General features: G+C 49.3%; 1 protein-coding gene across 1 annotated transcript in view; it reads left to right on the top strand.

Annotated features, from left to right (window-relative positions):
* The window catches only part of HELZ2 (helicase with zinc finger 2), a 53,716-nt gene extending 28,196 nt beyond the window's left edge, over positions 1-25,520 (top strand). Inside the window, exons 6-20 of the mRNA XM_074970300.1 lie at positions 686-1,318; positions 3,611-4,394; positions 5,177-5,252; positions 7,122-10,647; positions 11,730-11,815; positions 12,826-12,960; positions 13,248-13,406; positions 13,868-14,012; positions 14,734-14,850; positions 15,627-15,822; positions 16,844-16,978; positions 18,156-18,374; positions 20,227-20,383; positions 20,973-21,140; positions 21,684-25,520. Coding sequence (XP_074826401.1) covers positions 686-1,318; positions 3,611-4,394; positions 5,177-5,252; positions 7,122-10,647; positions 11,730-11,815; positions 12,826-12,960; positions 13,248-13,406; positions 13,868-14,012; positions 14,734-14,850; positions 15,627-15,822; positions 16,844-16,978; positions 18,156-18,374; positions 20,227-20,383; positions 20,973-21,140; positions 21,684-21,805 — 6,658 coding nt within the window. The 3' untranslated portion in view covers positions 21,806-25,520. The remainder of the gene's footprint in view (positions 1-685; positions 1,319-3,610; positions 4,395-5,176; positions 5,253-7,121; positions 10,648-11,729; positions 11,816-12,825; positions 12,961-13,247; positions 13,407-13,867; positions 14,013-14,733; positions 14,851-15,626; positions 15,823-16,843; positions 16,979-18,155; positions 18,375-20,226; positions 20,384-20,972; positions 21,141-21,683) is intronic.
* Positions 25,521-25,695: the final 175 nt, after the last annotated feature.

Raw genomic sequence — 25,695 nt, 5'->3', positions numbered from 1 at the left:
TGGTTTGTGCTGACCACTAGCCAGCCGTGGGTGGAGGTTTTCAGTGCTGCTACTTGGGGAGAAACAAAGGGAGCTGTGCTGTGCATCCCAGTAGACCCACCACGAGGAGCCTACTCTGAAGGAAGTGGGTGCACCTGGTGCGTCTATGCTCCTTGGTGCCCCGGCTCGATGTAGAGTAGATGGGCGCCTAGGGTGTAGCTCTCCTTCCCTGCAGCCTGCAGGAGTTACATAGGCAGGCAGCTCTCTAAGCCTGGTTTTGAAGGTGTCCCGTAGGAGTTTAGTGCTGTTGAGTTTCTCGGGGATTGGCAACCTGTTTGCCAAACTGCCATTCTTTACGTGTAACTTTTCAGTAAGTGCATGTGGCCGAATCTCCAAAGCAGCTGCTCCCCCAGGTGCCGCAAGTCTGCATGCTGTAATTTGAAACAAGGGGCATTCAATTTGAAAACGCTGCTCAGCGTGATCGCTGGTTGGTCTAGGGGAGCACAGAGAAGAGTCCTGTCACCAGAACACAAGGACCAGGGCACAGGCCCTCTTGTGGGGAGAGGGTGGGGTGAAGAGGTGGGCAATCGGGAGGGGATCCTCATGCTGCGGTGATGCAGACAGTCCCTCCGCGTAGTGGGGAATATTGCCGATGAATTGTCGTGTGCAGTCATCACTGTTCGCTCTGGTGCCTTCTCTGTCTTAGGCTCAACCTCCAGGTCACCGTCTCCCTGACCCCAATGCTGCAGACCCTGTCCGTGGGGATGAAGTGCGCCCTCCCTGGTGAGCTCTTTGCTGAAGTGCCGACCCCTTGTGCCCTAACGCCGGACACCAACGAGGGGTACCTACTGAGCCGGTCTGTGAGCACCGCTTTCCTGGCACCTGACCCGCCCACGGACAACCGGGTGTACGAGGTCAAGGTGGACAGCAAGGCCATCACGGAGAGGAGCATCTGGCTTCTCGTCCCCAAGAGATGCTGCTCCGAGCTTGGCTTCCAGCAGGGCACCTCCCGCAAGGTGGAGATCCAGTTCCAGATCGACCGGCTGCAGTTCCGGCTGTGGCACTACGCGGTGGACCAGCTGCTGGACGAGCGGCTGATCCTGCCCGACGTTGCAGCCTGTTCCATCCCTCACTCCCCCACGCTCCTGCTGACCGGGAACAAAAAGCAGATGCAGGCCATCTCCTTCATCACTGGCCAGGCCACCAGCTCCAGGCAGGTCCCTCCTCTTCTGATCTATGGGCCTTTCGGCACAGGGAAGACCTTCACCTTGGCCATGGCCACCAGGGAAATCATCAAGCAGCCCAACACGCGAGTGCTGATCTGCACCCACACCAACAGGTAACTTGCTAGCTTTGCCATGGCCCTTCTCCAAGGGAAGATGCTGGGAGGCCATAAACTGAAGGCTGAGTGCTCAGCTGCGCCAGATTCACCTGTGATGGGGATGTGAGGGTTTCCCTAAGGAAACTAAATTGTGTTTCGATGCCAAGAGTTTTGCCAACAGTCCAAACATTTGGTCCATTATGGAAATACAACAACATTATTCTCTTAAAGAAAGCATTCTGAGCCTAGATGGGGGCAGGAAGATGTGGGTGGAAGGAAACCAGGATACATTCTTGATGGGGACCTTGATTCTAAGCTAGAGAGATGGGGAGGAGAGAGATGTGTTTCATGGTGTGCTACAGTCATTCCCTTCTCGGTCCTCTTCCCCGGCAACACCGTGGGTAACCATTACACGCCCGGTGAAATGAAAACTCCTTTGCTTCTGCCCCTTAATGTCCCCTCTTGGCCTTGCCCAGGTGACTTCATTCTTGTATTGGCCCTCAGATGCTGGCTCTTTCCAAAAGCTGCTAGGCTGCGTGTATGTGTCAATATTGATTCTGCAGGTCCCATAAAGAGGAGAGTTGGGGGAGGGAAAGTCGAGATGCACGCAAAGGTGGTAGGCTCTGAACTGGCCTTCGTTGTTCCGAGATGTTAAAATGAAAGCGACAATGCGGGAGGGAGTGCACAGAGGAGGGTCCATTTCCTTTCCTATGGCGACCATTATTTCTTTAATATTTTTTTGAAAGGTATAATAAAAAGAGATGACTTTCAATCTTAGCCTGTGTCCTGCCCTCTGGCTGCACTGGGGCTTGTTCTACTCTCTGAGATGTTTGCACATACTCCGCCAGGACAGGATTCTAGGAAGGTTGGTTGTGGGATGAGGAATGCCTGGGGCCATGCTTTCATACCTGGGACCCTACACATCCTTGTGCCCACGTGATCCCTGGGCATGTGGCGTTGTGACTAAGGGCCCAAGTGTATGTATTCAGAAGTCCCTTAGTAAGTGAGGCTCTAGGCAGTGTGCACCCACTGATTAGGCCTTAAATCGCACTCTTGAAAAACATGAGCACAGGCTTATCGTGTGCACAGTGCGGATAACTGAGCGTGTACCCCATACGCTAGTTTCTGCACATACGTGAGTATCGCCTGCAGGTTGTAAATCAGGGGCCAGAGCTCTGGAAACTGCGACTGAGTGTGTTCCTTGTCCGTTCCCAAATGAATAAACAATGGGACAGACTACCCCAGTGCATCTTGGATGAAGGGCTTGTCTGAGACTCCCACTCATATCCCCTTGCCATGCTGCCTGGAGTGGCTCAGGACCGTGAATGCCTATCTCAGGGCAGATACCCCAAACTGGTGGTGTGTTTTTTAATTAGACTTCACCAAGTCAGTAACAAGTGTGAACTCCTGGATCACTATAACAGTCTTGCCATGGAGTCCCAGACTGCCTCCCATCGATCTTTCCACCCAGACAAGCTGGACTTGGTGATAAATGGTCACTTACACCAAAAATCACAAAATATTCAGGTTACTCCCAGTCCCAAGAGACCAGTCACTTACCCCAGATCAATTGGTCCCCTAGATCTTACACCAAAGACAACACCTGTATCCAATCCTGGAATTATTCTAAAGGGTTATTAACTAGGAAAAACAAATGAGTTATTTACAGGTGAAAGCAAGCAAACATCTACACACAAATGAGTTAGAATCCAGCTCCTAAGAGTGACAGAATTGTAGCGATCTGTCCATTCGAAATGTCTTTCAGGGCAGATCCAGGGATAACCCTGAGAGATCTCTTGCTTCAGTTTAGTGTCTCTGGCCCTCTGAGAGTTCAAACAGCAGAGATGAAAAATCGTCATGTCAGCTATGTTTATTTCCCCCTTCCAGCGTTCAGATGTCTGGAATGAGGCCTTCTGCACCTGCTTCTCCATGGGTGGATGGGGAAATTAACAAGTCTTATGATGGCCCACTTAATTTTTGAGAGCCCTCCGGGATGGGTGGGGGGACAATTCCCGTGCCTGGGTTCACAAGTTCAGAGCAAACATTTTCAAAGTAATATTTCCTTATAGCATGGAATACAGACATTACCAATGAGATTAATGCATGGAGCAACTTACAAGCATTTCATAGGGTCTGAACACTAAATACATTCTTAGAGGAGCATTACCTATTTTGAATAAAACTAACGTACGGCTGAGCTGGTTTGCTTTCCAGCTACGAGTCTGTCAGCTCTTAGCACACACCTATGGCCTTGGCCAGAGCTGGCACTTGGTTTACCAGCATCACACTCCTGTTTTCTCTCGCTTCCAGTGCGGCTGACATCTACATCCGTGAGTACTTCCACGAGTATGTCACAAACGGGCACCCTGGTGCAGTCCCTCTGAGGATCAAATACACAGACCGTTCCATCAGCATGACCGACCCTGTCACTCAGCTGTACTGCTGCCTTTCTCCAAACCAGAGGACCTTCAGGCAACCCACTCAAGCAGAGATCGACAGGCACCGCGTTATCATCACCACATCCATGCTGTCGAAGAACCTGAGGGTGCCCCCTGGATACTTCACCCACATCTTGATAGATGAGGCAGCTCAGATGCTGGAATGCGAAGCTCTGATCCCGCTCTCATATGCTACTTACGAGACTCGAGTCGTCCTCGCTGGGGACCACATGCAAGTGACCCCTAAGTTGTTCTGCCTGGGAGGTGAGCAGTCTGCCGACCACACCCTGCTGAACCGCCTCTTCCGGTACTACCAGAAGGAGAAACATGAAGTAGCTCTGAAAAGCAGGATCATCTTCAACGAGAACTACCGCTCCACTGCGGGCATCATCGAGTTTGTCTCCAAGCATTTCTACGTCAGCAAAGGCAACGCCATCCATGCCAGCGGCAACATCCCGCCCCACCCTGAGCTCCACCCGCTCATGTTTTGCCACGTGCCGGGCTCCACCGAGCGGGATATGGCCATGACGTCCTGGTACAATGTCTCCGAGATCATGCAGGTGATCGAGAAAGTGCAAGAGATGCACCAGAAGTGGCCAGATGAATGGGGAGCCCGGGACCTGAAGAGAATCTGCGTGGTCTCCCATGGCATGCAGGTAGGCAGGACGGTGCCAGTGCGAGCCGATGCATTGTCGATCCGTCGTTCTGCACTGGAGCGGCATGGGACGCATTGTTGTTTGTAAATGCCAAACGCTGGACTCTGTTTACTTTCTGTAAACACCCCTCTCTCTTGTTGCTTGCAAACCCTGGATGCCAGAAGCGTGAATTTACTTTTGTCCAGTACATTTTGCTAAGGGGGTGTTTACAGCACATGGGAGTGGAAGGGACGGGTGGAGCAGAGATGACTTATAAGGGGATGGTTTTAGGTAGGGCAGAGAGTCTAGCACAGCAAATCTGCTGAAGTCCTTCTCAGCCCAACTGGCAATCCAGAATTTTCCTGCCCTTCTCCTTGGTGTCATTCTTCCCCTGAGCCTCGGGGGTCCATTTTGTTCTTTAAGTCTCTCAAATGTGATTCCCACTGCCTGCCTGCAGCTGCAGGTCACCCCAGTGAGTCTGAGTGTGTCCTGGGCTCCGGGTTAGAGCTTGCAGAGCTGAGGGGCAGGGTCTTATCGGGATGCACCATGCTTTGCTTGCCTGGCCTTCCCCGGTGGCTGGTGAGCCTTGGATTGTTAAACAAGATGCTCTTGCATTGCGTGTTGATAGGGAGCCCCTTTGGCAGTGATGGTGGAACTAAAACAAGCTTGAACCCCATCAAATCTTTTTCTCACCTAGTGGCCGTATGATACCTGCTCTCTGGAGATCGGGGGCTGGGTGCAGGTTGCGGGGAGCTGTTGAGCTGCTCCCTGGTTTGTGACTTTGTGACTCCCTTTCCCACCAGGTCAATGCAATAAGGCAGGAGCTGAGGAAGAAGTACCTGGGAGAGGTGGCCGTGGAAAACTTTGAAAACTTACCAGGTTTGTATCTTGCTGAGTGGCTGTTTTTGCTTTGGCAGGAATGGAATCCATTCTCAGTGGCAGGAAAAAGGAGCCATTCTACTCCGGGCTCTCCCTCTAGGCTAGTGAGAACTCGCGTGGTCACACCAGTGAGAAGCTGGGAGAATATTCCCACGCTGCTGGGCGCTGCGGACAGGTCAAGGGGCAACATGGACTGAATGCTGGATGACTAGCAGAGATGCCTCTGGCACCTTCAGAAGCCTGTAAAGAGCAGAGGGGAGAGCAGGTGCAGCTGATGTGCCCATATGGATGTGGGGCAGCCACACAGGCGTACGATGCCATTCTGTTCCATCTAGGCTCTTATCCTGTGCCCACCATACAACTGCTGGCTGGGCCTTCTAGTTGTGGGGGGTGTGGGTGTGTGATGTTGGGTGCCCCTCTTGCTGAGCACCACACTCTGAGAACTGGGCCCCTTTAAGGTACCTAAATTGGGTGCCCAGAATCACTCGTCACTTTAAAATTTTTATACAGGATACAATGAGCGCATGCACACTCCCTTGCCGCCGCCCCCCCAACCTCCCACAAGAAATTGGTGAGTCGCTTTTAGCCCCTTTCCATGTTGCTGCTGGCCTAGAAAGCTCTGCCTGATCTGTCCAGTTTTTAAAATGGTTCCCGGTCATTTTTTACACATGAATAGGGTTTTAAACTGAAAAACGTGCTCCTGAAGTATGTCCGTATCCTAGTCTCAGCCCATGAAATTGGTTGGGTATCTCTTTCTTTATTTCCTGAGAAGCATGAAAACCCTGGACATAGGCGCTGATCCCTTTTATAATCCTACCTGCAGCCATACAAGCAGAGATGCCCATACTTGCCAGAGCCCCAGAGACTGGGTATCTTGGTGTGATTCATGTCTATACTCAAGATTCCCAGGATACCAAGGGAGAGTCTAATAATGATGTAAAAGAAGGTGATATGTTGTAACCAACAGGGCATCCATGTGCAAAGGCCTCTGGGTACTGACACAATATAACTGACACATGACTTCCTAGTGAGGCTGCTTGCTGAAATGTGACTCTGCCATGGGAGCTGAAGAAAGAGGATTTTGGTGTGTTTTTTTCCTCTCAAGCCAAAGAAGATTGATCTAGTTCTTTACTGGTTTTATGGCGCAGCGGAGACATCTTGTGGTGGAAATAATGAATGCCTGGTGTGCGTTTCCCATCTTCACATTCCTCCTTCTTGACAAACCATTTTCAGCCTTTGGCTGGTTTATGAACTCATTGATTGGCTGTTTGTTATCCCTAGTGTTCATGGTTACCGGAGCCAGACGGCATTGTTTCTACTCTCGGACTGGAGGATCAAAACTTTTTTTTTTTTAAACAGGTGAATGGTGAATACTTCTCTTCCTGCACAAAACCTCTGGTTCCCACTGGGATTTTTGGAAAGAAAAGCGCATTCCCAAATGTCCCTGTGAACAAACCCCATTCCCATGTGTGTTCACGGGGAGCGGATAACAAGGGGCAGAACACTGTCAAATCGAAGAGTGGTTTGAAATCCACGAACACTGCTCTTGTATTAGTCACCTCGCTCTTGCTCTTGCTTCATCTCTGGCTCCTCACGTGGTGCCTGGGTGTTGGTGTGTATCATGGCTCGCGGGTGGGAGGCCCCTGCAATTCCAAGGAATCTGTTTCATTGAGTTAAATCTCAAGTCACTCTTATCACTTAGGGAAATGATCACATGCGGGTGTTTTTAGCCGGTCACTCCTGGGGGTCCACATGCAGCGCTGTGTAGGCATGGACACCTCCAAAGGCACATGCTCCACCCAGAGAGAGTCCTCCTCATTCAGTTCCCATCAGTAACCTTTTTCTTCTCTCTCCTCTCGTTCCATGCAGGGAGGGAGTTCCGGGTCATCATCATCAGCACAGTTCACACCAAGGAAAGCCTGCTTAGCTCCGCCTCCCCCAACATGGAGTTCTTCAACGAAGCGAGAGTGCTGAACACCATCATGACGAGGGCCCAGTCACAGGTCATTGTGGTGGGAGATGCTGTGGCCTTGTGCTCCTATGGCCAGTGCAGCAAGGTCTGGAAGCGCTTCCTCCAGGAGTGTATCGAGAAGGGCAGCGTGACTCCGGAAACGCTGACGCTGGAGCAGATTAAGCAGGCAGTGTCCGACAAGCAGAGCTGGATCCAGGGAAGCACTGAGCAGCAGCAGCTGTGTGAGGAGGAGGATGACAGCGACACGGATTCCTGGACCTCCGAGTTGGATAACGCAAATCCCGACGATCCCATTCTCCAGGAGCTCCTGGATGAGAGCAAGAACGTCCAGGTGACTGTTTCCGAAGAAGGGTTGCTGAACGTGAACTCCGAGGCCTCGGCCCAGCAGAACGGCCGGCTGGAATATGTCAACTTCTCCTCTCACACAATGCAGGAGTATCTTCGCATGCACCCCAAAATGTACAAGAGGTGTGAGCTGGTCAAAGAGGGGTTTGACAAAGCAACTGCCTTCGCCTTCGATGAGTCACCTCCCCTCAACATTCAGATCAAAGGCAGAGTTCGCTGTGGCATGGCTTTCACTGGCGACCAAGTGCTCGTGGAGCTGCTGCAGACTAGTGCCCCTGAGGGTGGCGCCCTCCGTCCCCAAGGGAGAGTGGTGGGGGTGCTGACGCGGGCTGAGCGAGAGCGGACCTTCGTCTGCACGATGGACGAGTTCGACCCCCGCGTGATGATCCCCATCGACCGCACCATCACCAAAATATTTGTACCAGGGCTGAAAGAAAAACCCAATGTTGTCCCCATCCGCAAACTGGTAAAGGGGAAGTACCAGGTGGTCAGCTGTGAGAAGATAAGCCAGGAGATGAAAAGAAGTCAGCTCTTCTGTGTCCAAATTATCTCCTGGCGGGAAGGTTTTTACTACCCTCTAGGCATAGTAACAGACATCCTGCCCATGGCTTTGACTCTGGAAGAAGGCTTGAAGATCCTTGATTTGGAGTATGGTCTGGCAAAAAAGTACCCAAGCGAGGTGACCAAGGAGCTGGCCAAAATTACGTCCAGCAAATCGAACCCTCCCAAGGAGAATCTGAGGGACTGCCGGGGCTACCTGACCTTCACTGTCGACCCCCCAGGCTCTAAAGATTTGGATGATGCCATAAGTGTCCGAGATGAGGGCAGTTGTTACGAGATTGGGATCCACATCGCAGACGTGGCTGGCTTTGTTCCCAAAGACAGTGCTTTGGATATGGAGGCGAAGAAACGAGGCACTACTTACTATGCCCCTGGTAAGGAGCCACTGTGCATGTTCCCACCCCGGATCAGCCAAGACCTCTGCAGCCTCCTGCCACAAAAGAATCGCCACGTGATCTCCCTGTTTGTCACTGTAGAAAAGAAGACAGACAGGATGATGAAACGGAACTTCGCTGTGTCCACAATCCGCTCGGACCGGCAGCTGTCTTACGAGGAGGCAGAAAGCATCATTAAGAACCACTACAGTGGGGAAGTGAAGGCCCTTCGCTTTGACACCCTTGAGGACTGTATAGCTGTGGCTTATCACTTCTCCAGAGTCCACCGACAGTTCAGGCTGCAGGAAGACTGTTACTATGACCGGCTGGATGAGGAAAGTACCCCGGGCAACAGGGGATCGCACCAGATGATAGAGGAGTTCATGATCATGTTCAACAGCTTCGTGGCCGAGTTTCTAACCAACAAAGACCACACCAAGAACGTCACTCCTCTTCGGTGTCAAATGGAGCCCAACCCCCAGCAAGTGGCTCAGATGAAAAACAAATACAGCCACATCATTCCTTTGTCCATCCACCTCTCGCACCATCTGGGAGCTCTGCCTGCTGGCCCAGCCCCTGCTGGGAGGGGTGAGTTCAGCCTCCTGACCCCACTGTGGGAGCACCTCCAGTCGGCTGTGGACGCTCGTGATGTCCACAAGATGCTTGACCTCATTGCTACCGATGACATTCACCCAAAGCTCGCCCCCATCGTCCTGGAGTTCAGGAGGCTGCTGAGCCGTTCCTATTTCAGTCGCTCCAACTCGACCGCTCAGTCTAAGGCGGGACATTACTCCTTGCACGTCGACTCTTACACCTGGGCCTCCTCCCCCATCCGCCGATACTTGGACATCGTGGTCCAGCGGCACCTTCATTCCGTGCTCTGCAAGAAGCCAGTACTGTACTCCTCGGAGGACATTGAATTTCTCTGCCATGACTTCAACAGAAAGAACTTGCGGGCAGTAACCTATGAAAAGAGGGCCCATTCCCTGCAGATGGCCACCCGGCTGAGGTGCCAAGTCCTGCAGAAGATCGCGTTCGTTGTGAGCATTGAGGGAGTTGATAGGTTCTTTAAAGCCTTGTTCCCGCTGAACAAGGAGAGCCTTCCAGATCCCCAACTAATCAACTACCGGGCTCTGCAGTTAGTGGAACAGCCCTCGTTTAACCAAGAGCGGAACAGCATGAGGCTGACGTGGAGGCGGCGAATGTACTCCGTGGCGAGCTCAAAGGAGCACACCCCGCGGTCCTCACCGCTTCGGGACCGCCACATCACCCTCTTCAGCGCTCAGGTGTGGCAAGACGTGCTGGCGGCCATCAGAAAGGAAGAGTTTGAGAGCGTGATTGCTCTGCTTTGGCGCGGCCGGGCCACGGGCCAGAGGCAGGTGGGGAGAATGGAGAGAAGCAACTGCTCGCACTATGTGGGGCTGTTTCTAGAGCTGAGCGCCGGGGATGCTGTGCAACTGCAGCTCACCACGGCGGTTCAGCGGGGATTTCTGGTGCCTTCTGTGCAGCTGTGGAGCGTGACTCCGGGTTTTGACGTCTGTTTAGAGCACACGGAAAAGCCCATCAACTGCTTCTCGAATTACGCCACGCAAGCGTCAAAGGACAAGTACAAGAATCCACTGGACTATAGCAGGGTGTGGAAGCCGCTCAATGCCATGGAATCTGCTTCGTGCGCTGTGGCAGAAAACGACTCCATTGTCCTGCAGGATGTCAAAATAACCTGGGACAAGCAAAGGAACAGCGAAGGGCAGCTGCAGGGGACTTTCTCCTTAACCAAAAGCTTCCTAGAGGAGTGTGCCATTGATGTAGACTTCAACCACTGTTACATGTGCATCCGGCTAGAAGGTCTGACACTCAGTGGATGCCGTAATGACGAGGCATGTCTTAGCCACGGCCTCCAGAAACTCAGCTTGTCCAATGAGAGCACGGCAGGTGGCAGCTTCGTGGTTGATCCAGCTACATACACTTGGGTAGCCCATGGGCTGACCGAAGAATGTAGTGACAATGAGAAGCTGGACAGAAATGGTCTGAAGACTCTGAATTTTTACATCCATTTTATGTCCATGGAGACAGTTCCTGCAGAGATCTCCCGGGACTCAGCCAGGTTTACGGTGGAAATCATTCCAAAGATGCTTCCGGATATGTAAGTGTGGGTGCGATATTCAACGCGTAGCTGGTGATTTCAGTCCTTTGCAAACCAAAGCAGATATGGGGCTAGCTTTCCCCATGCTGCCTTCCCAAACAGAATGGAGCCCTTCTCCTGAGTGTACCTGGTCCACTGAAAATCCCCATGTCCCTACACAAATCAGCCAGGCCCTTGGGCTTCTGGCAGGGTGCTCTGTGTTTTTAGTTGTCGCTTTTTCAGACATTCCCGAAACACCCCACTTCCTGCAGTCCTAGCTGTCTTAAAGAGCAAAGGATTGAGGGGCTAGGAAAAGAGGCAGCCCTGGGGGGACTGCTCAACTTCTGTTACTGTAGCAATTCACCTCACTCTTGCTACAGCATCTTTCACAAACAACTCGGCTTGAAAGGCTGTTCATAGTTTCTTTAGCAGCCCCATGCCCCTGATTTCTCGTTCTTATTCTCCTTTATGCCGGTTCCTTTGCAACCGTGCCTTGTTGAGACAGCCGCACTTCAAGTAGATCCATGGCCTGCCTTTAGAATCAAGCCTCATTAGCAGGCAAGGCGGCCAATCTCGCTCGAGATAGCTGTAGCAGAAGAAGAAGTCTGTGTGGCTCAAAAGCTTGTCTCTCTCTCCAACAATCGGTCCAATAAAAGATACCACCTCACCCCCCTCGCCTTGCTAATCTCCTGGGATTGACCCAGCTACAACTGCGTGTAGCTTTAGCTTTTCTCGTTCTGGAGTGACCTCTCCCTTGGTGCCTTGAGGTTCAGGAACAATGGGGGGCTAATCACCCTGTTTCACTTATAAAAACAGCTGGGGTGTGATCTGTGCTCCCTGCTGCTCTGTGAAATGTAATCCTCTGCCCCCAAATCCTGCCTGGCTCAGTTCTTCATGCAGGCAGGGAATGGGTCACCTGTACAGAGTAACACTATTGCAATACAACTTCTTCCCAAATTGCTTTTAGCTTTCTGCTTAGAGCCTTCATTGAATGAACAAAGCAAAGTGGTAGGATACCGAAAGGCAGTTCAACAAAGCTGTGTCGTGTTTTTCACCATGTGGGGCTTTATGTTTCAGTAACTCTCTGTTTTCCCTTCTATCAGCCGGAAGGAGAATGCAATCTGGAAACTGAAACGTGCCTCTATGCTCGCCAAGAGCATAGCACTGGGCCAGGAGCCTCCTCAGACAGGTAGGTGCAAACATTCACAGGCTTCTTTTGCTCAGTTGCCAAAGGAAGTGGGCCACGTTTAAGACCATACCTGGTGATAATAATAAAACAATCTGGCTCTTACGATCTCAGCGCTTTTCATGCATAGCTCTCAGAGCATGAGAAGTGCAAAAGAAGTCAAGTATCATTCTTCCCATGGGGAAACTGAGGCACAGGGAAGTGACTTTCCTAAGATCACCCAACGGGCCAATGGCACAGCCAGGAACTGAACCTATGTCTTCTGAGTTCCAGTTCAGCATCCTATCCACTAGGCCACACTGCCACTTCTATTGTGCTTATACCACTCTCGTTGGAGCCCTTGGGAGCCATTAACTAATGCCTCTGTGAGGCAGCTGAATAAGAGTGATCTGTACTTTGTGAATGGGCAAACCGAGGCAGAAAAAGCAAAAAAAAATCTCCCTCAGTTCCTGCATGGGGTCTCTTAGCTGATGTGAGGTTTGAGATCTCACAGGCCCCAGATATATGCACAGTCCTGGTTCTGGGTTTGACACAGGTTACCTTTGTTAATGGGTAGCCAGTAAGCAGGTCATTCGTGACAGGGCTGGGCCAGCTCCCTTGTGTGGTGGCTACCTGCTTCCACCTAGGTACGTCCCCAGGAGTCCCAGCTGTCTGCCCAGGTCCTTATGATAGAGAAGCGAGTGTGCTCCCAGATAGAGCTCTGCTGTTCTCAGCATCTGCCTCTTCTCTGTTCCCTGGCTAGGGATTCCTCTTTCCAAAGGGGAATGGAGTCACAGGACCTAGCCGCCATATTAGAGCAGTTAACATTTAACCCTCTGGATCTTTACAGGTGATTCAGAGGCAGAGGGAGTTGGTGTCAAAGTAGGATTATATTTGGGAGCTCTTGGCTCTGAGTCCTACGCTTGGACCATGCCGTGCTCAATGACACTGCAAAGTGTGCTTCTTGTTTGGTGCCCTCTGTAATCTCAGTTTAAAGTTGTTGGGTGTTCTTGTTTTTATTTTTTTAAATGTAGCAGAGAAAAAATCCAAACTCCTGGCACAAAAAACCTTTGATATCCCTGGGAGCCTGAGGAAGCTCAACCAAAGTCAAAACAAGGCAATCCTAGATGCTCTGAGAAAACCCTTCACTCTCATCCAGGGACCACCAGGTGAGACAGAGGGGGTACATGCATGCGTGTATATGGGTGATAGCACTTTTTATGGAAGCTGCATGAGGCCTGGCCTGGGGTTCTCCTCTGCTGCCAGGTCCTTGAAGTGACGTGTTCTTTGTGGGACCACACGCAAGCGACACAGAAATGGGGTGGGGCAGTGACACTCAGGGCTGTGCAAATCCATTCAGTTCTAAATTCTCAAACACACCAGCCTGGAAGTCTCTCTGCTCCACTTGCCAACGACGGTATGTCGGAACATTCTCAGCAGACCTTGTTTCACCCAGGCACGGGGAAGACGGTGGTTGGGGTCCATATTGTCTACTGGTTCAACAAGCTGAATGAGGAGAGGCTGGAGAAGGAACCATCTCTGGACGATGAGGAAAAAGCAGGAAAATGCATCTTGTACTGTGGCCCATCCAACAAGTCTGTTGACGTTGTTGCAGGTAACTTGGCATGCTGACTGCTGGGGGTCACGTGATACAGGCTTTCTATTTACCCGTTTTTTCAGAGAGCTGGGTGGGAAGGTGGAAGAGATCCTAGTGTACTACTTAGGCTGAAATTCTGAAATGCAAACAAGGCAGTGGCAGTTGAGAAGTTGCAGAGGGGGTAGGAATAGTACATCTGACAAAGCGAGATAATACATGTTCTTAAACAGCAGATGGTCCCTACGCTCAGGGTGCCTGGTGCAGCTTGCATTGAAGGCTGGGATTGCTCCAGCATCCCTTTGCTCTATAAAAGATCCCTCACTGACCTGCTCTCAAAGGAGCTTGGAGATCTGTGCCTTTTTGAGTGCAAGGCTGTATATTGGGACCCTGAGGCTAAAAGGGCTTGTTGCCTGGGGGGCATCTTAGGAGAGCCGGAGTCCTGGTGTCACTCAGTGGAGTCTATTCTGCTCCCTCCCCAGAGATGCTGTTGAAGATGAAGGGGAACCTGAAGCCTCTGAGGGTTTATGGCGAGGCAATGGAGTCGATGGAATTCCCCTACCCCGGGAGCAGCCGGCACTTGTCCCGGAAAGCCCTGCGGGATGCAAAACCTAAGCTGGAGCTCAGGTAGGACAGTGCAACCCCAAGCAGGTTAAAGAGAGAGTGTGTCCTGAGTTCTCCCCACTGTGGAGCCGAGGAAGCCATCCTCTAGTCTGCTCAGGAGAGTGCAAATACATCATATTGCAGTATACAGGGGAATTGCAGGTTGGGAGTGGGAACTATTGGCAGGAGGGTCTCTGGAGTAGAATCTGAATCCTTCCAGCACCATCAGATCATGAACAAGGCTCCACCATCTCTGCCTATGCCAGGCCACTCTCTGCGTGTACTCTCTGTTAAGTCCCCTACGTTTTCCCTCTCTGAGTATGTTCAGTGGAGGGTTTTCTGTCGATTGGCCCCTTTTGTGTGTCCCTCCAGCTGTCCACCAGCCCTAGCAGATGCTTGGACATGTCTGGGACATGTATTTAGAATGAAGCCATCTTCTTTTCTGGATAACTTCAGAAATAAGAGGTTACTGAGCTCTCTTGACAAATGTTGACATTTGTTATAAATTCATTCAGTTTACTAACTGGAATAGAAAGAAGAAAATCTTTTGGCCCATCTAGGGAGAAATAAGCCTAGGGCCTGAGAAAATGTAAAAGCTGGGACGTATTTTCTTAGAGATGCTGCTGGTGTATAACCAAGCTGGTACACTCCGTTGTTGCGGGACATCTCCCAGTGTGCATGGATGTGGGTATGTATAACGTTTATATTGAAAAATCCCGTTTTTTTTTTTTTTTTTAAATTTCAGTGAAATAATTTTGCATCACCGAATCCGGCAGCCATCCAATCCTCTTTGGCGAAAAATCCGTGACTTTGATACAAAAGTGAAAAGAGAAGAGCCGATATCAGAAGAGGAGGTTAAGAAGTGAGTGAAAAGAGACCCACATGAGAGGTCTGGCAGTGGTTGGCTGTATTGGAGCGTGTATTAGTATGAAATAGCCAGTACCTGTATGCAACACAGTGCAGTTACTCACATCCCCATCAGGGAGAGGTTTAAGATGCAGTTGCTGGGCCAGAACCTCAGCTGGTCTAAATCAGCATAGCTGCATGGAAGTCAATGGAGTTATGCTGATTTACAGCAGCTAAGAATCTGGCCCTCTTAGCCTTTGCTGAGATTGGAAATTGAAACTAAAGAACAAACCACATCATGTTCCTGAGGTTGCTTTTTTTGAAAAAAACAAATACAACCAGCTCCTGTTGACCCTGTAGCACAGAATATGCTGTGGAGACAGTAACCCTCTGCATCCTCCGAGAGAGAATATGCATCAGATGAAGCAGTTTCTGTTGTGAACTGAACATCCAGGGATACTTCCTTAGGGTAACACTGCAGCCTGTGAGTGCTTCTAGAGTGATTTCTGCTTCGAGGGCTCCGCTTGTGTGGTTCATGAGACTCTGGGCTATTGGACTGAAAAACGAAGCTACCAGGCCTGGGGATGTAGGTTCCATAGCTTTCAAACCCCAGGGTGTCTCCAACTGGGCCTGTGGGAAACCCTTTATGGAGAGGGCCGTGCTGGGGGGAGGGGAGGGTGTAACCCTTTGGGAAGGTGTATCCCGTTTCCAGAATAGGAACTGAGCAGAGGTGAAAGTTTCACAAATTCTGCCACTAGTACAGAATCTGACCTCCTTCACCTTCACCTACAGGTACAAAAGCCTGTTGTTAGAAGCCCGTGTGCGTGAGCTGCAATGCCACAATGTCATCCTGTGCACGTGCTCTGCGGCCTCTGCTGCCTGCCTTGTGGACAACCTGAACGTCAAGCAGATCCTCATTGATGAGTGCGCCATGTCCACCGAGCCAGAGACCCTCATACCCCTGGTCAGCTACGTGAAGGCGGAAAAGGTGAGTCCCTCCCAGTGGTAAGTCATTAGGGCGCTGGCAGTTGCCCCTGGAATTACTCCCTAACCAGAGGATCTCTCCATTGGCTCTGCACTCACTCTAGACTGCACCTCGCTACTCATTGAAGTTTGCAGTTGTATTTTGTGTTTGCAGTTGTATTTCAAGGCTGTCCCTGATGGCTCCTGTGGTGATGCATGCACTCTTCTGGTGTCTCCTCCTTCTGTTCGTCAGGGTGGAGCACCAAGCAAAGCACTAGGATGCTGGGCGTTATGCCCCATTATGTGTTGCCCTTTTACCTTGCAAGGGAAGCTCAACTCCTGTCAAACTGTGTGATGCATCCCAGGCTCGGAGGTGTACATTGTACATCTGCATTCACACCGCTCTGCATAAACACGCGTACCCAAATACATCATGCACACACACGTCAATATAGTATATAAACACACACACTTAATGGGTCTATTATGATGGTGACAACTGCAGTATAAAACTGGTCCGTATGCTCACTAGCTAATTACTTGACCTAAGTATCTCATCTCAGCCCCACAAGTGCAATCTTTCAAACATGCTAAATCCATATTTTGGCTTGACTCTCCTAAAAGCACATATGGAGCTGGAGAGAAAAATAGATGCTATTTTGGCATGCTCTGGAAGAGGCATTTGGCACTACAGCCAGGAAACGTGCTGGCCTGGATAGACAATCTCAATGTGACGAGATGTGCTGTGGTTGTCCTATTGACCCACCTGGCCCTGGTCCTGAAGTTGGAGAATATAACGGAGATTCTGGCAAGCTCTTGCTCAGCAAAGTGTCTTGAATAACAAATGACACCTCGACTGTAAGCTAGGGACTGTGTTCTTTGGTGGGACCCTGATCCTGGATTGGGGTTTGTAGGTGCTGCCCGAATAGAAATAAATAGTAATAATGTATGTGCCTTCACACACATTCCTCCAACAAGTTAACTGGAAGGAGTGGAGTAGAAGAGGCAGAGAACTGGAGCCTGTGTTTTCACTCCATATATTCCAGGTTGTTTTGCTTGGGGACCATAAGCAGTTGCGGCCTGTAGTCCACAACGATTTCTGCAAGAGCCTTGGCATGGAGACATCCCTCTTTGAACGTTACCGGGACCAAGCCCAGATGCTGGACACGCAGTACCGCATGGTAGGAGTCCCCTGGTGGTCTTTCTCCCACCCCCCGCCATAGGAAATACTGTTGGCTTGCTCCAGCCTGTTGGGATGCAAATATTCTGCTGTAACATCTCCTCTGATAATCCAGTCTGCCCTGAGTATTTACTTTAGGGGAGCCTTCCTGGATACTGTTTTAGTCAGGATAGGGCACTCTTCACTGCAGAAGAGCTTTCTGACCATGGTTTTCTCAGCTTCCCTAGTACATTGGCCAACTCTTCACTCGTTCTTCTGGTCTCATAGATTGCCAGCTAACAATGGGCAGGTGCAGAGTCACGGGGGGTTACTGATCTGTTGAGTTTCACCCTTTAGTCAATCTGACTGGCATATTGTTAGCCAGTAAATACATATTCCTATCACTGATACCCTCCTCTATACTCCTGTTTGTTAGCTACACCCACAGGTTGGCTTGTCATAAACTAGACTGTAATTTCTTATGGAAAGGCAGTCCCTGTCTCCATGTGCCTAGGACAATGGGGCCCTGATCCTGACTCAGGCCTTCGGGTGCTGTCACAATACAAATAATTCATAGACCCTAATGCCGGAAGGGACGATAGTGATAATTGAAAGCGACCTCCTGTATAATGCAGGCTCTGGGACGGCTCTGAATTAATTAATTAGCAATAGCCATCCTCAGTGGGTTCAGTACTGGAGGAATTGCTGCCTTATAGAATGCACAAGTGTTGATCTAGCTGACCCAGGCCAAAACGGCAGTCACCGTGCTGCTTGAGCGGGCGCTGCCTTCTGGTTTAACTGTCAGAAGAGCTTTTCTGTAAAGCATTGGACATATAAATAGCAGATGGGTAAAATTTTGCCCAGCCTCTGATTTTGCCCATGCAATTGATTGATTTGGGAAGACACAACTCAAGGGGCTGGGTACCCAGTTGTCACAACTGGCTGTTGGCACATGCAAAATGCGTTTCTACACACCTGCTCTCTTGTCCATATCTATCGGTATACAGGTGACACTGAATTTCTTGCCCTTTCCATAGGGAAAGCATTTTGGAGGCTATTAAGAATGGCTATGTGGCCGGTTGTATGAAGAGCTACGGCTTGAGAAATTGGTGGTAGACAGCCTGGTTAAAGAGGTACTGTGGGACCTGGGGCCCTCACTTTTGTTACTCACCTGAGGGTCTCTCCTTTTGATTTGTCAGCAAAAGGACATCTGCAGGTTCCCATCCCAGGAATTTTACATGAGCAATCTGACGACCTGCCCTGAGCTTAAACGCCCTACCAGCGCATTTGAACACAGATACAAAATCGGCTGTCCAATCATCTTCGGGCACATAGAGGGGAAGGAGCAGAGTCTGACGGTCTCCACTGAGGAGGGAAACGAGAATTCCAGGGCTAACCTGGAAGAAGTGGAACAGGTGGTAAGTAGCCAGCAGGGCATTTTTTTGCTGGCAGATGGTGAGGGTGGAGTAAGGCAGCACTTGGGTTTATGGACATATTGTTTGGCATCTGGTATTGTTTGCTTGCCAGGTGGGTCTCATTTAATAGTTATCCAGCCTGAAATGCTCTTCAGCCAATCAGCTGCGAACATTGACGGTGGTGTTTGGTCTTTTCAACGCAGCTGCCATTTTGTCATTGAAAGGAGTTGCTAAGAGACGCATAAGATCTAAACATTAATAAGGTCAATGCATCCATTGAAACAGCACGACCCTCTCTGTGCCCACTGCACAAGCTGTGACGACACTGTTCTCATACCATCTCTCAGGCTGGTGCTGATCGGGATTTACTTTTTGTCTTAGACCCACGATCAGTCTGCGTTTATAAAATTCGGCCAGGGAGTCTCACGCTCCTTGCCAGCCACCCCTGTTTTCCGCAAAGCAAACAAGCTCTGTCCCTACCTTCCTGTGTGCTAGAGAGAGTCTTTGTATCGATCAGCCATTCGTGAAATACCACAATGCGTCCCGGTGAGATGCAGGAGCAGGTTTCTGTGCACGGAGCGTATCCTGCTAGGGAAGGACAGATTAGAGTGGTAACAGGAGAGTGAGTGTTGAGTCCCACCAAGGGACTCAGCTTGGGGGAAGGATAGGGCTACTCCTGTCTCCCCGTCTCTGAGGCTGCTCCCCTGTTCCCTGCATCTATCAAGTCCCTGATGCAGCCAGACTACCACCACCTCTTAGCCACGCTGTCTTCCCTGGCTGGCAGCAGCAGAGGGAGCATTGAGAGTGGAGGAGTCTTCCCTGCCCTCAGTGCCAGGAACAGAATGGCCCCAGTGACCGGCTGGTGTCTATGGCGCCCTGGTGGAAGTACTGAAGCTGACAGGAGCTCGTGGGGAATCTCGTAGACTGCCCCAGGCAGCCCCTGCCATTCGCTCATTTTCACACGTCCAGTGAGAGGCCCAGGCCCAGGCTTGGTCTGACCGGTGGGGCTGGGCCAGGTTGTTCGGGAAAGCCCGGCTTACAGCACCATTTGGTGAGCACAAGCCAGTGCCCATGCTGGTCATGGGGAAAGCATTAGAGTGATGTTAAGAACTGCTGCCTTTAAACGCTGCTGTAGCCAGTGCAGCTCTGGTCTGCCAGGGGCATTGTTGGTCAGGGCTTGCTGAAATAACCAGCACTAGTTCAAAGATGTATGGTCCTGTTGATGTTGCAGCTAGCAAAGGCTCTCCACAGTGTAAGAGTGTGAAGCCCTTGCTCACCCTTCGATAATGTGGCTACCAGCACAAAACCAAGATGTGATCATCCTGCATCTATTTTTTTTTTTCCTTTTTCTTTTTAATTGTCTTGTTCCCGGGTTGACACAGTGATTTCAGCAAAGAGTTGTGCTATGCCTCACTGAGTCCTAGGAGCGCCATGGGTAGGGCTAGGAGAGCCAGGTTGAGTTTCCTTGCTTTAACGTTAAAATCTCTGGCTTTGCTGCCCAAGACTAACTCGACACCAGTCTCTTCCTCCACCACCTTGGTCTCTGTGCCTTGTGGATGGAGAGGATGGGATGAACGGTGCAACCACAGACCAAAACAGCATTGGTGAAAGGGGCCATGTGGACAAGAAGCCAGAGTGCATCACTGAGTGGGGTATCAATGGGATGGCATAAAACTGGAGAGAACCTCGTGTCTTCTCTTCCTCCTTCCTTCCCAATCTGAAGCTGGGAGGACCTGTTCTCTTCTGTCCCTCCACAGCAATTCCACCTATGTGTGGAATGAAGGAAAAGGCTGTTTCCTTTCCTCCCCCCCCAGCCCCAACAACAAGCAGGAGCTCACATTTTGTCCCCCCTCAGGTGAGGATAGCAAAGCAGCTGACCCTGGATGGCACCATCAAGCCAGTGAGTGTTGCCATCCTGAGCCCGTACAACGCCCAGGTGTCGGAGGTCAACAAACGTCTCGCCCAGGAGGGTGTCCGTGGGATGACAGTTTGCACCATCATGAAAAGCCAAGGTAAGGTCCATAGGGAATGGCAGAGTTCTCTATTTCAGCTTCCAGCTGGTGTGAAGTAAGGTCATTACCCTTCTCCATCCTCCTGTGGGGTACAGCACCTTGTCACTCAGAATCACCAAATCTCATGGGTCAGGGCTTGCTTCAGCCACCGGGAGAGACCCCACGGAGCTGGCTTTCTGGGTGATTCTTGGTCACAATCAGCAGCGAGGGGAGCCCTTGAAATACCTATTTAAAGAAATCCCCCAAATCTTTGTGTCTCAGAAAACCAGCCACATGGATGGAGCACAATTGTTGAACATAAGGGAAGAAGTTAAATGTGAATGACACTTGGAGGGGAGGTTGGGGTTGCTAAAGTGAGCATTCTTCATAGAGCCAGGGTCTGCAGTAAGGCAGATGCTCTCGTAAAAATGACGACGGGATACAGTAATGGCTCCAAATGCCATAGGAACACAGCTGTAAGCTGCGATATTCTAGACTTTTGCTGTAGAGGAATGGATGTTATTCCAGTAGGGAAGCATAGCTGGACACTTTCTGGCTAAATGCCTTTAACTTCACCATCAATAAAATTGGTGCAATTCCTTCTCTCTAGGGAGTGAATGGAAGTATGTGATCCTGTCCACTGTACGCTCCTGCTCTCGATCAGATATTGATAGGAATCCCACCAAAAGCTGGCAGAAGAAGTATCTGGGATTTGTTATTGACCCAAACCAGGTCAATGTAGCCATCACTCGGGCTCAAGAGGGGCTCTGCATTATAGGTGAGTCTTCTGGGAAGGTGCATGAAGCTAGGGTGGGAGAAGAAATGCTGTAGAAGGAAGTGGGGATCCGAACTTAGAGGCAGAAGAAGATGGTCTGTCTTCGTTTTTCTAACATTACGACGTCAATGATTTTGAAGTTCGAGTGGCTGGGAACCACCCCATGTATTTGAACTACCCCTCAGAGTGGAGAGCAGTGATCATAGGCATCTCTCCCATGTTTTTAACATACATTCAGCGTGTATTGTCTTGTTTCTGTTTTTAATCATATTCTTTCTTTGCTTGCATGCTGGATCTCTAGTCCAGCAGAATTTGACCTGTTGGTATTTCCCTGTTGGTCACATGGACAGGATACATTTACAGTGATGTGGCAATGGTAGGGCCATGGCTGGGGACTTTGGGGCTGAAGGAAATGTCCCTCCAGTTTATCCAGCACAGTTTGGCTTTTTTCTCTAGGCCCAGAGGTTACAGACAGGTCCGCCAAGTGTTCTATGGAAACAGATTAGCCATTTCTGCTCACTGTTGGTTTTTCCCTTCTACCAACAGGAAACCGCTATCTCCTGGAATCCAACCCTTTGTGGAGGAGACTGCTGGAGCATTACAAACAGATGGGATGCAGCACTTCGGCTCACGACATTCGGGTCAGGAAGAAGTCAGCCCTTCGCTGATGTGAATAGATCACAGCTGGATAAACCAGTCCCTGCCTGAAATGTTTGATGGGTCCATTGGAGAACAATGCTGTGTTCAAACCTCTTTTCTACCCGTCAGGCACTAACCAGTGAAGAAAATGCACCAGGGATTGGCAAGCTGCACTTGACCACTCCCCTTAAACTTCTTGTAATGAAAAGGCAATCTTATGTCAAGACTTCCAGCATTTGCAAACCAAAAAGCTTTGGAAGTTGATGGGTGCAGGGGCAGATTTTGTGGAAGCCAAGAGAGCTTCCGTGGAATCCCCAACCTGCATTTTTGTGACAGCAGCTATTCTTTGGGGACCAAATAGATATTTTCACTTCATCAGGAGCTGAAGGATGGCATGTGACAGAGCTGCAGGCTTGAGCTGTGATGTGCCATAATAGGATCAAGGCTGCCAAGTGCTACCATGAATTCTGAAACCAAGGCCAGGAAACTACTAAGGCGATCTCATTTCTCAAACAGAAGAAACAATGTGTTTTATTTTAAATGAAGGAAAAAACCAAAAAACCAAAACAAAACCCAGATAATGAAATATTCTTGGCCTTTATGAATAGGTAAATATCACTTAGCCAAGGCCAAGACATAAATAGACATATTAACTCTTAGTGCAAAGGAGATTGTGGTGACCAGTATAAAGAGAACGAAGACCATGGGGGACAACCTCTACCAGCAGATTTTGACACTGTAAAGATATTTTTAAGCTGCCCACCTAGTTTTACTTGAAAATGTTTCCTCTTGTGTAAAGAATGTTCCCTCCTCCATTCTTCTTCTTTTTTAAGCTGCTTCTAACTTATTGACTTTTAACTCAGTGAACTTTGCTTTGCAATCAAAGGCCCGTGCTTTTGGCCACGTGAGATGTATGTGTATATATTTTTAAAATAGCCAAATTGCTATGAACTGAGAGGTGTGGATCACTAGAGAACAGGAGGCTGACAGGAACAGGAGTTATTTTTCCCAATAATTCAGTTCCGATCATGCCTGTATAGTAGTGAAAGTGTGCTCAGCATTGAAGCCTTGTTAAGCTGGAGCAGCTTATGTGGGCATGATATTTATGGGGGACAGCACGGCAATCTCATTATTCCAGTTCTGACTGTATGTGTGCCTGCCTCAGCGCTCCCGAAGACCAAACACATGGGGACCAGTAGATGGCCGTGTAAGACTGAGCCAAGCTGCCATTGCAACATTTTTTGTATCAAATGAAAACAAGGTGGGCCAAGTGTCACCCCAGGTGTAACTACTGACCTTTGTGACTTCAACAAGAGTTATACTAGGGATCAATGAGTGTTGCGTTTGCAGGGCTTCTTTCCCAAAGTGAAGGAATGTGCAATAAGAAAACCTGAACAGCCAGTGTGTAATGTCATACTCCATTTCCGTGATCCTTCCTGTTAGGTTTGAGTTGTGTACAGCCATGGAAAGTGCAGAACCTGTGGAGAAGGTTCTCCTTCTTCTGTTTCTTGTTTTGAAACTGCTTGCTTGCTCTCCTGCCATGTAATAGACCTGGTTTCTGGTAAAAGAGAACAAGCACATCTGCTCTTCTAGTACTGCAGCATATGGGTCCAAGTCCCATGTCTGAGGAAAGAATGTAGAAGGCTTCCTCCGTATTTCTAAAGGGCACTGGATAAAGGCTGGTCATAGCATTTGAGGCCAGAAGGGATCACCAGCTCATCCAGACCTACCTCTTCTGTATCACAGGCCGCTAACATTACCCAGCACCTGCACACTAAGCCCAACAACCAAAGTTTTACAGCCCTCCAGAGACTAAACTATTATGTGCCACAGGCAGAGAACAGGTGAGTTCTTAGGCCTGATAGTTGTCCCACATTGAAGCCTCGTATCTCAAGGATTCCAAACAGGCCTTGTTTTTGCAAACTAATTGTTTTTACGATTCCAGAGTAAACTCTGGACAGGGATCACTTTGTGGACTAGTGAAACGAATGGTGAAAGACAGTATTGGAATCCTTAAGGTAAACACTTCAGTATAGCACACACATCCCAGCAGAGAGAACATTGTATAGCTAACACACTCACCATGGTCCCTTTAAGCCCAGTGGGCCTTATTCTCCTCCCTCTAGTGTAAATCTGGAGTTTCTCCATGGAAAGAATGCAGGTTACACCAGCGTACAACTGGTATAAATGAGAGGCGAATCAGACGCACTGTAGGGGCTGAGTTTGATACTGCTGAGCATCATTTAGCCATGTCACCTTTGCGTGTACCATTTTCCACTTGTTCGTATTTAAAAAAGCAAAAACAAAACACCACCCACCCCCTGGCCCACCAAACTACTTCACCTTGTGCGGTAAAGTATAGAGTGAAGTACTTTGTTCAGTCACTGTTATCTTACAAGGCAACAGATCACATCCTCTCTGGAAACTTATTCTGAAAGAGATTGGTCTCATAACTTGTGTTCGAAAATGCTGCCCTATGGCCTACAAACTACAGTGAGATCGCAGCTTAGACTGCTGGGTTGCATTGAGGTTGTAAATAGGTAGTCGCATAATTGATCATGTAGCCTCAGTAGCCAGGGGTTAGCAGGAAGTGCAATTAATGTAATGTTTTGTAGAGACTATTACTGATAACTGAATACTGCGTTATGGATATTGTGCTTCTGGATATACAGAATCAGAGAAGTTAATATGGAAAAGACTCATTAAATTTAGTCCAGCTTCGTATGCGTAGAGAGATTTGAATCAGTTATTTATGATGGAAGGATTCTTACATAAAACTATTGACATAAAGACAAAGAAGACATTTTTTATTATGGGGGGGGGAAGAAAGCCCCCACTATAAATCCAATGGCATGTGTCTGGCATGATGGTGTGCAGTTTGTCGGCCACATCACGGAGTTTGATAAAACAAGGCTTGTGAATGGTAAAATAGGAGATTAGAATGGTTTCCTAGGGAGATGCCATGACTGGGAAATATCCTTTCATCATAAACATCAGGGGTTGAACTCCAGCTGGTGCTGACCATAGGTGCATGCCCAAAGAACAGCACAATGGCTGCAGTTTGGGCAGAAAGGTGTCCATCCTCATGCACAGCCCACTATTCTGTGCGTCTGACCGGAGTCATGGCGGGGTGGGTCTGGACTGTAGCTAAGAGGTCGGAGTACAGCACCCTCACCACCCCCACTCCATACAGCTTGCTCTTTCTTCAGGATTGGGGTGAGGGACTGTCTTTGGGTTCTCAGCCAGAAGACAAGCATGTGTTAAAATTGCCTTTGTGGTATATGTCCGTCCATGCTGGAGGGTAGCATAGCTTTCCCCAGCACTACCGAGACTTCAACCCTATGTGAGTTCAAGAAAGGTGATCTACATGTAGAGTAAACAGTGTCTCAGGCTTCAATCTGACCAATCTTTGTGATTTTAGCACTCTCCCTTGCTCCTGCTCCCAGTAAAACCAGTAGAAAAATCTTTTGTGGCTTCAGTAGGAATAGACGTGGGCCTGCAGTGCTGTTCCTGAGGAGCCGTACAGCTGTGTAGAGAATGATCCACTGCAATAAAACAGTTTTTAAATGGAAATAAAATGTTACGTGTTGTGAAATGCAAATTAAGGAACCTTAAATGTGACAGGTTTTTTATCTTGTGTGTGTCTGTAACGTGAGACTTGTAACAGCTTTGGAACAACATTTTTGGATACAAATATTTTTATCTGCTTCTAATGTTTTTAAATAAGAACCTCAACATTCCTGTTTCATATTTAAGCCATAATTGTAAAGATGATTAAATTTATTAAAATGAAAAATGTTTATTTATGACTATGGGATCGAGTTCTCTGTGTGCGTGTATATGTGTCCATGCGTGAATAGAATCTGTCCTGTACTTAATTGAAAGGATTCTGCAGAACTGAATCTGGACAGAAACAGAT

This window comes from Natator depressus, chromosome 13 (assembly GCF_965152275.1).
Source record: "Natator depressus isolate rNatDep1 chromosome 13, rNatDep2.hap1, whole genome shotgun sequence".
Lineage (NCBI taxonomy): Eukaryota > Metazoa > Chordata > Testudines > Cheloniidae > Natator > Natator depressus.
The sequence above is the reverse complement of the archived record's forward strand: the minus strand, read 5'-3'. Positions and strand labels throughout refer to the sequence as shown.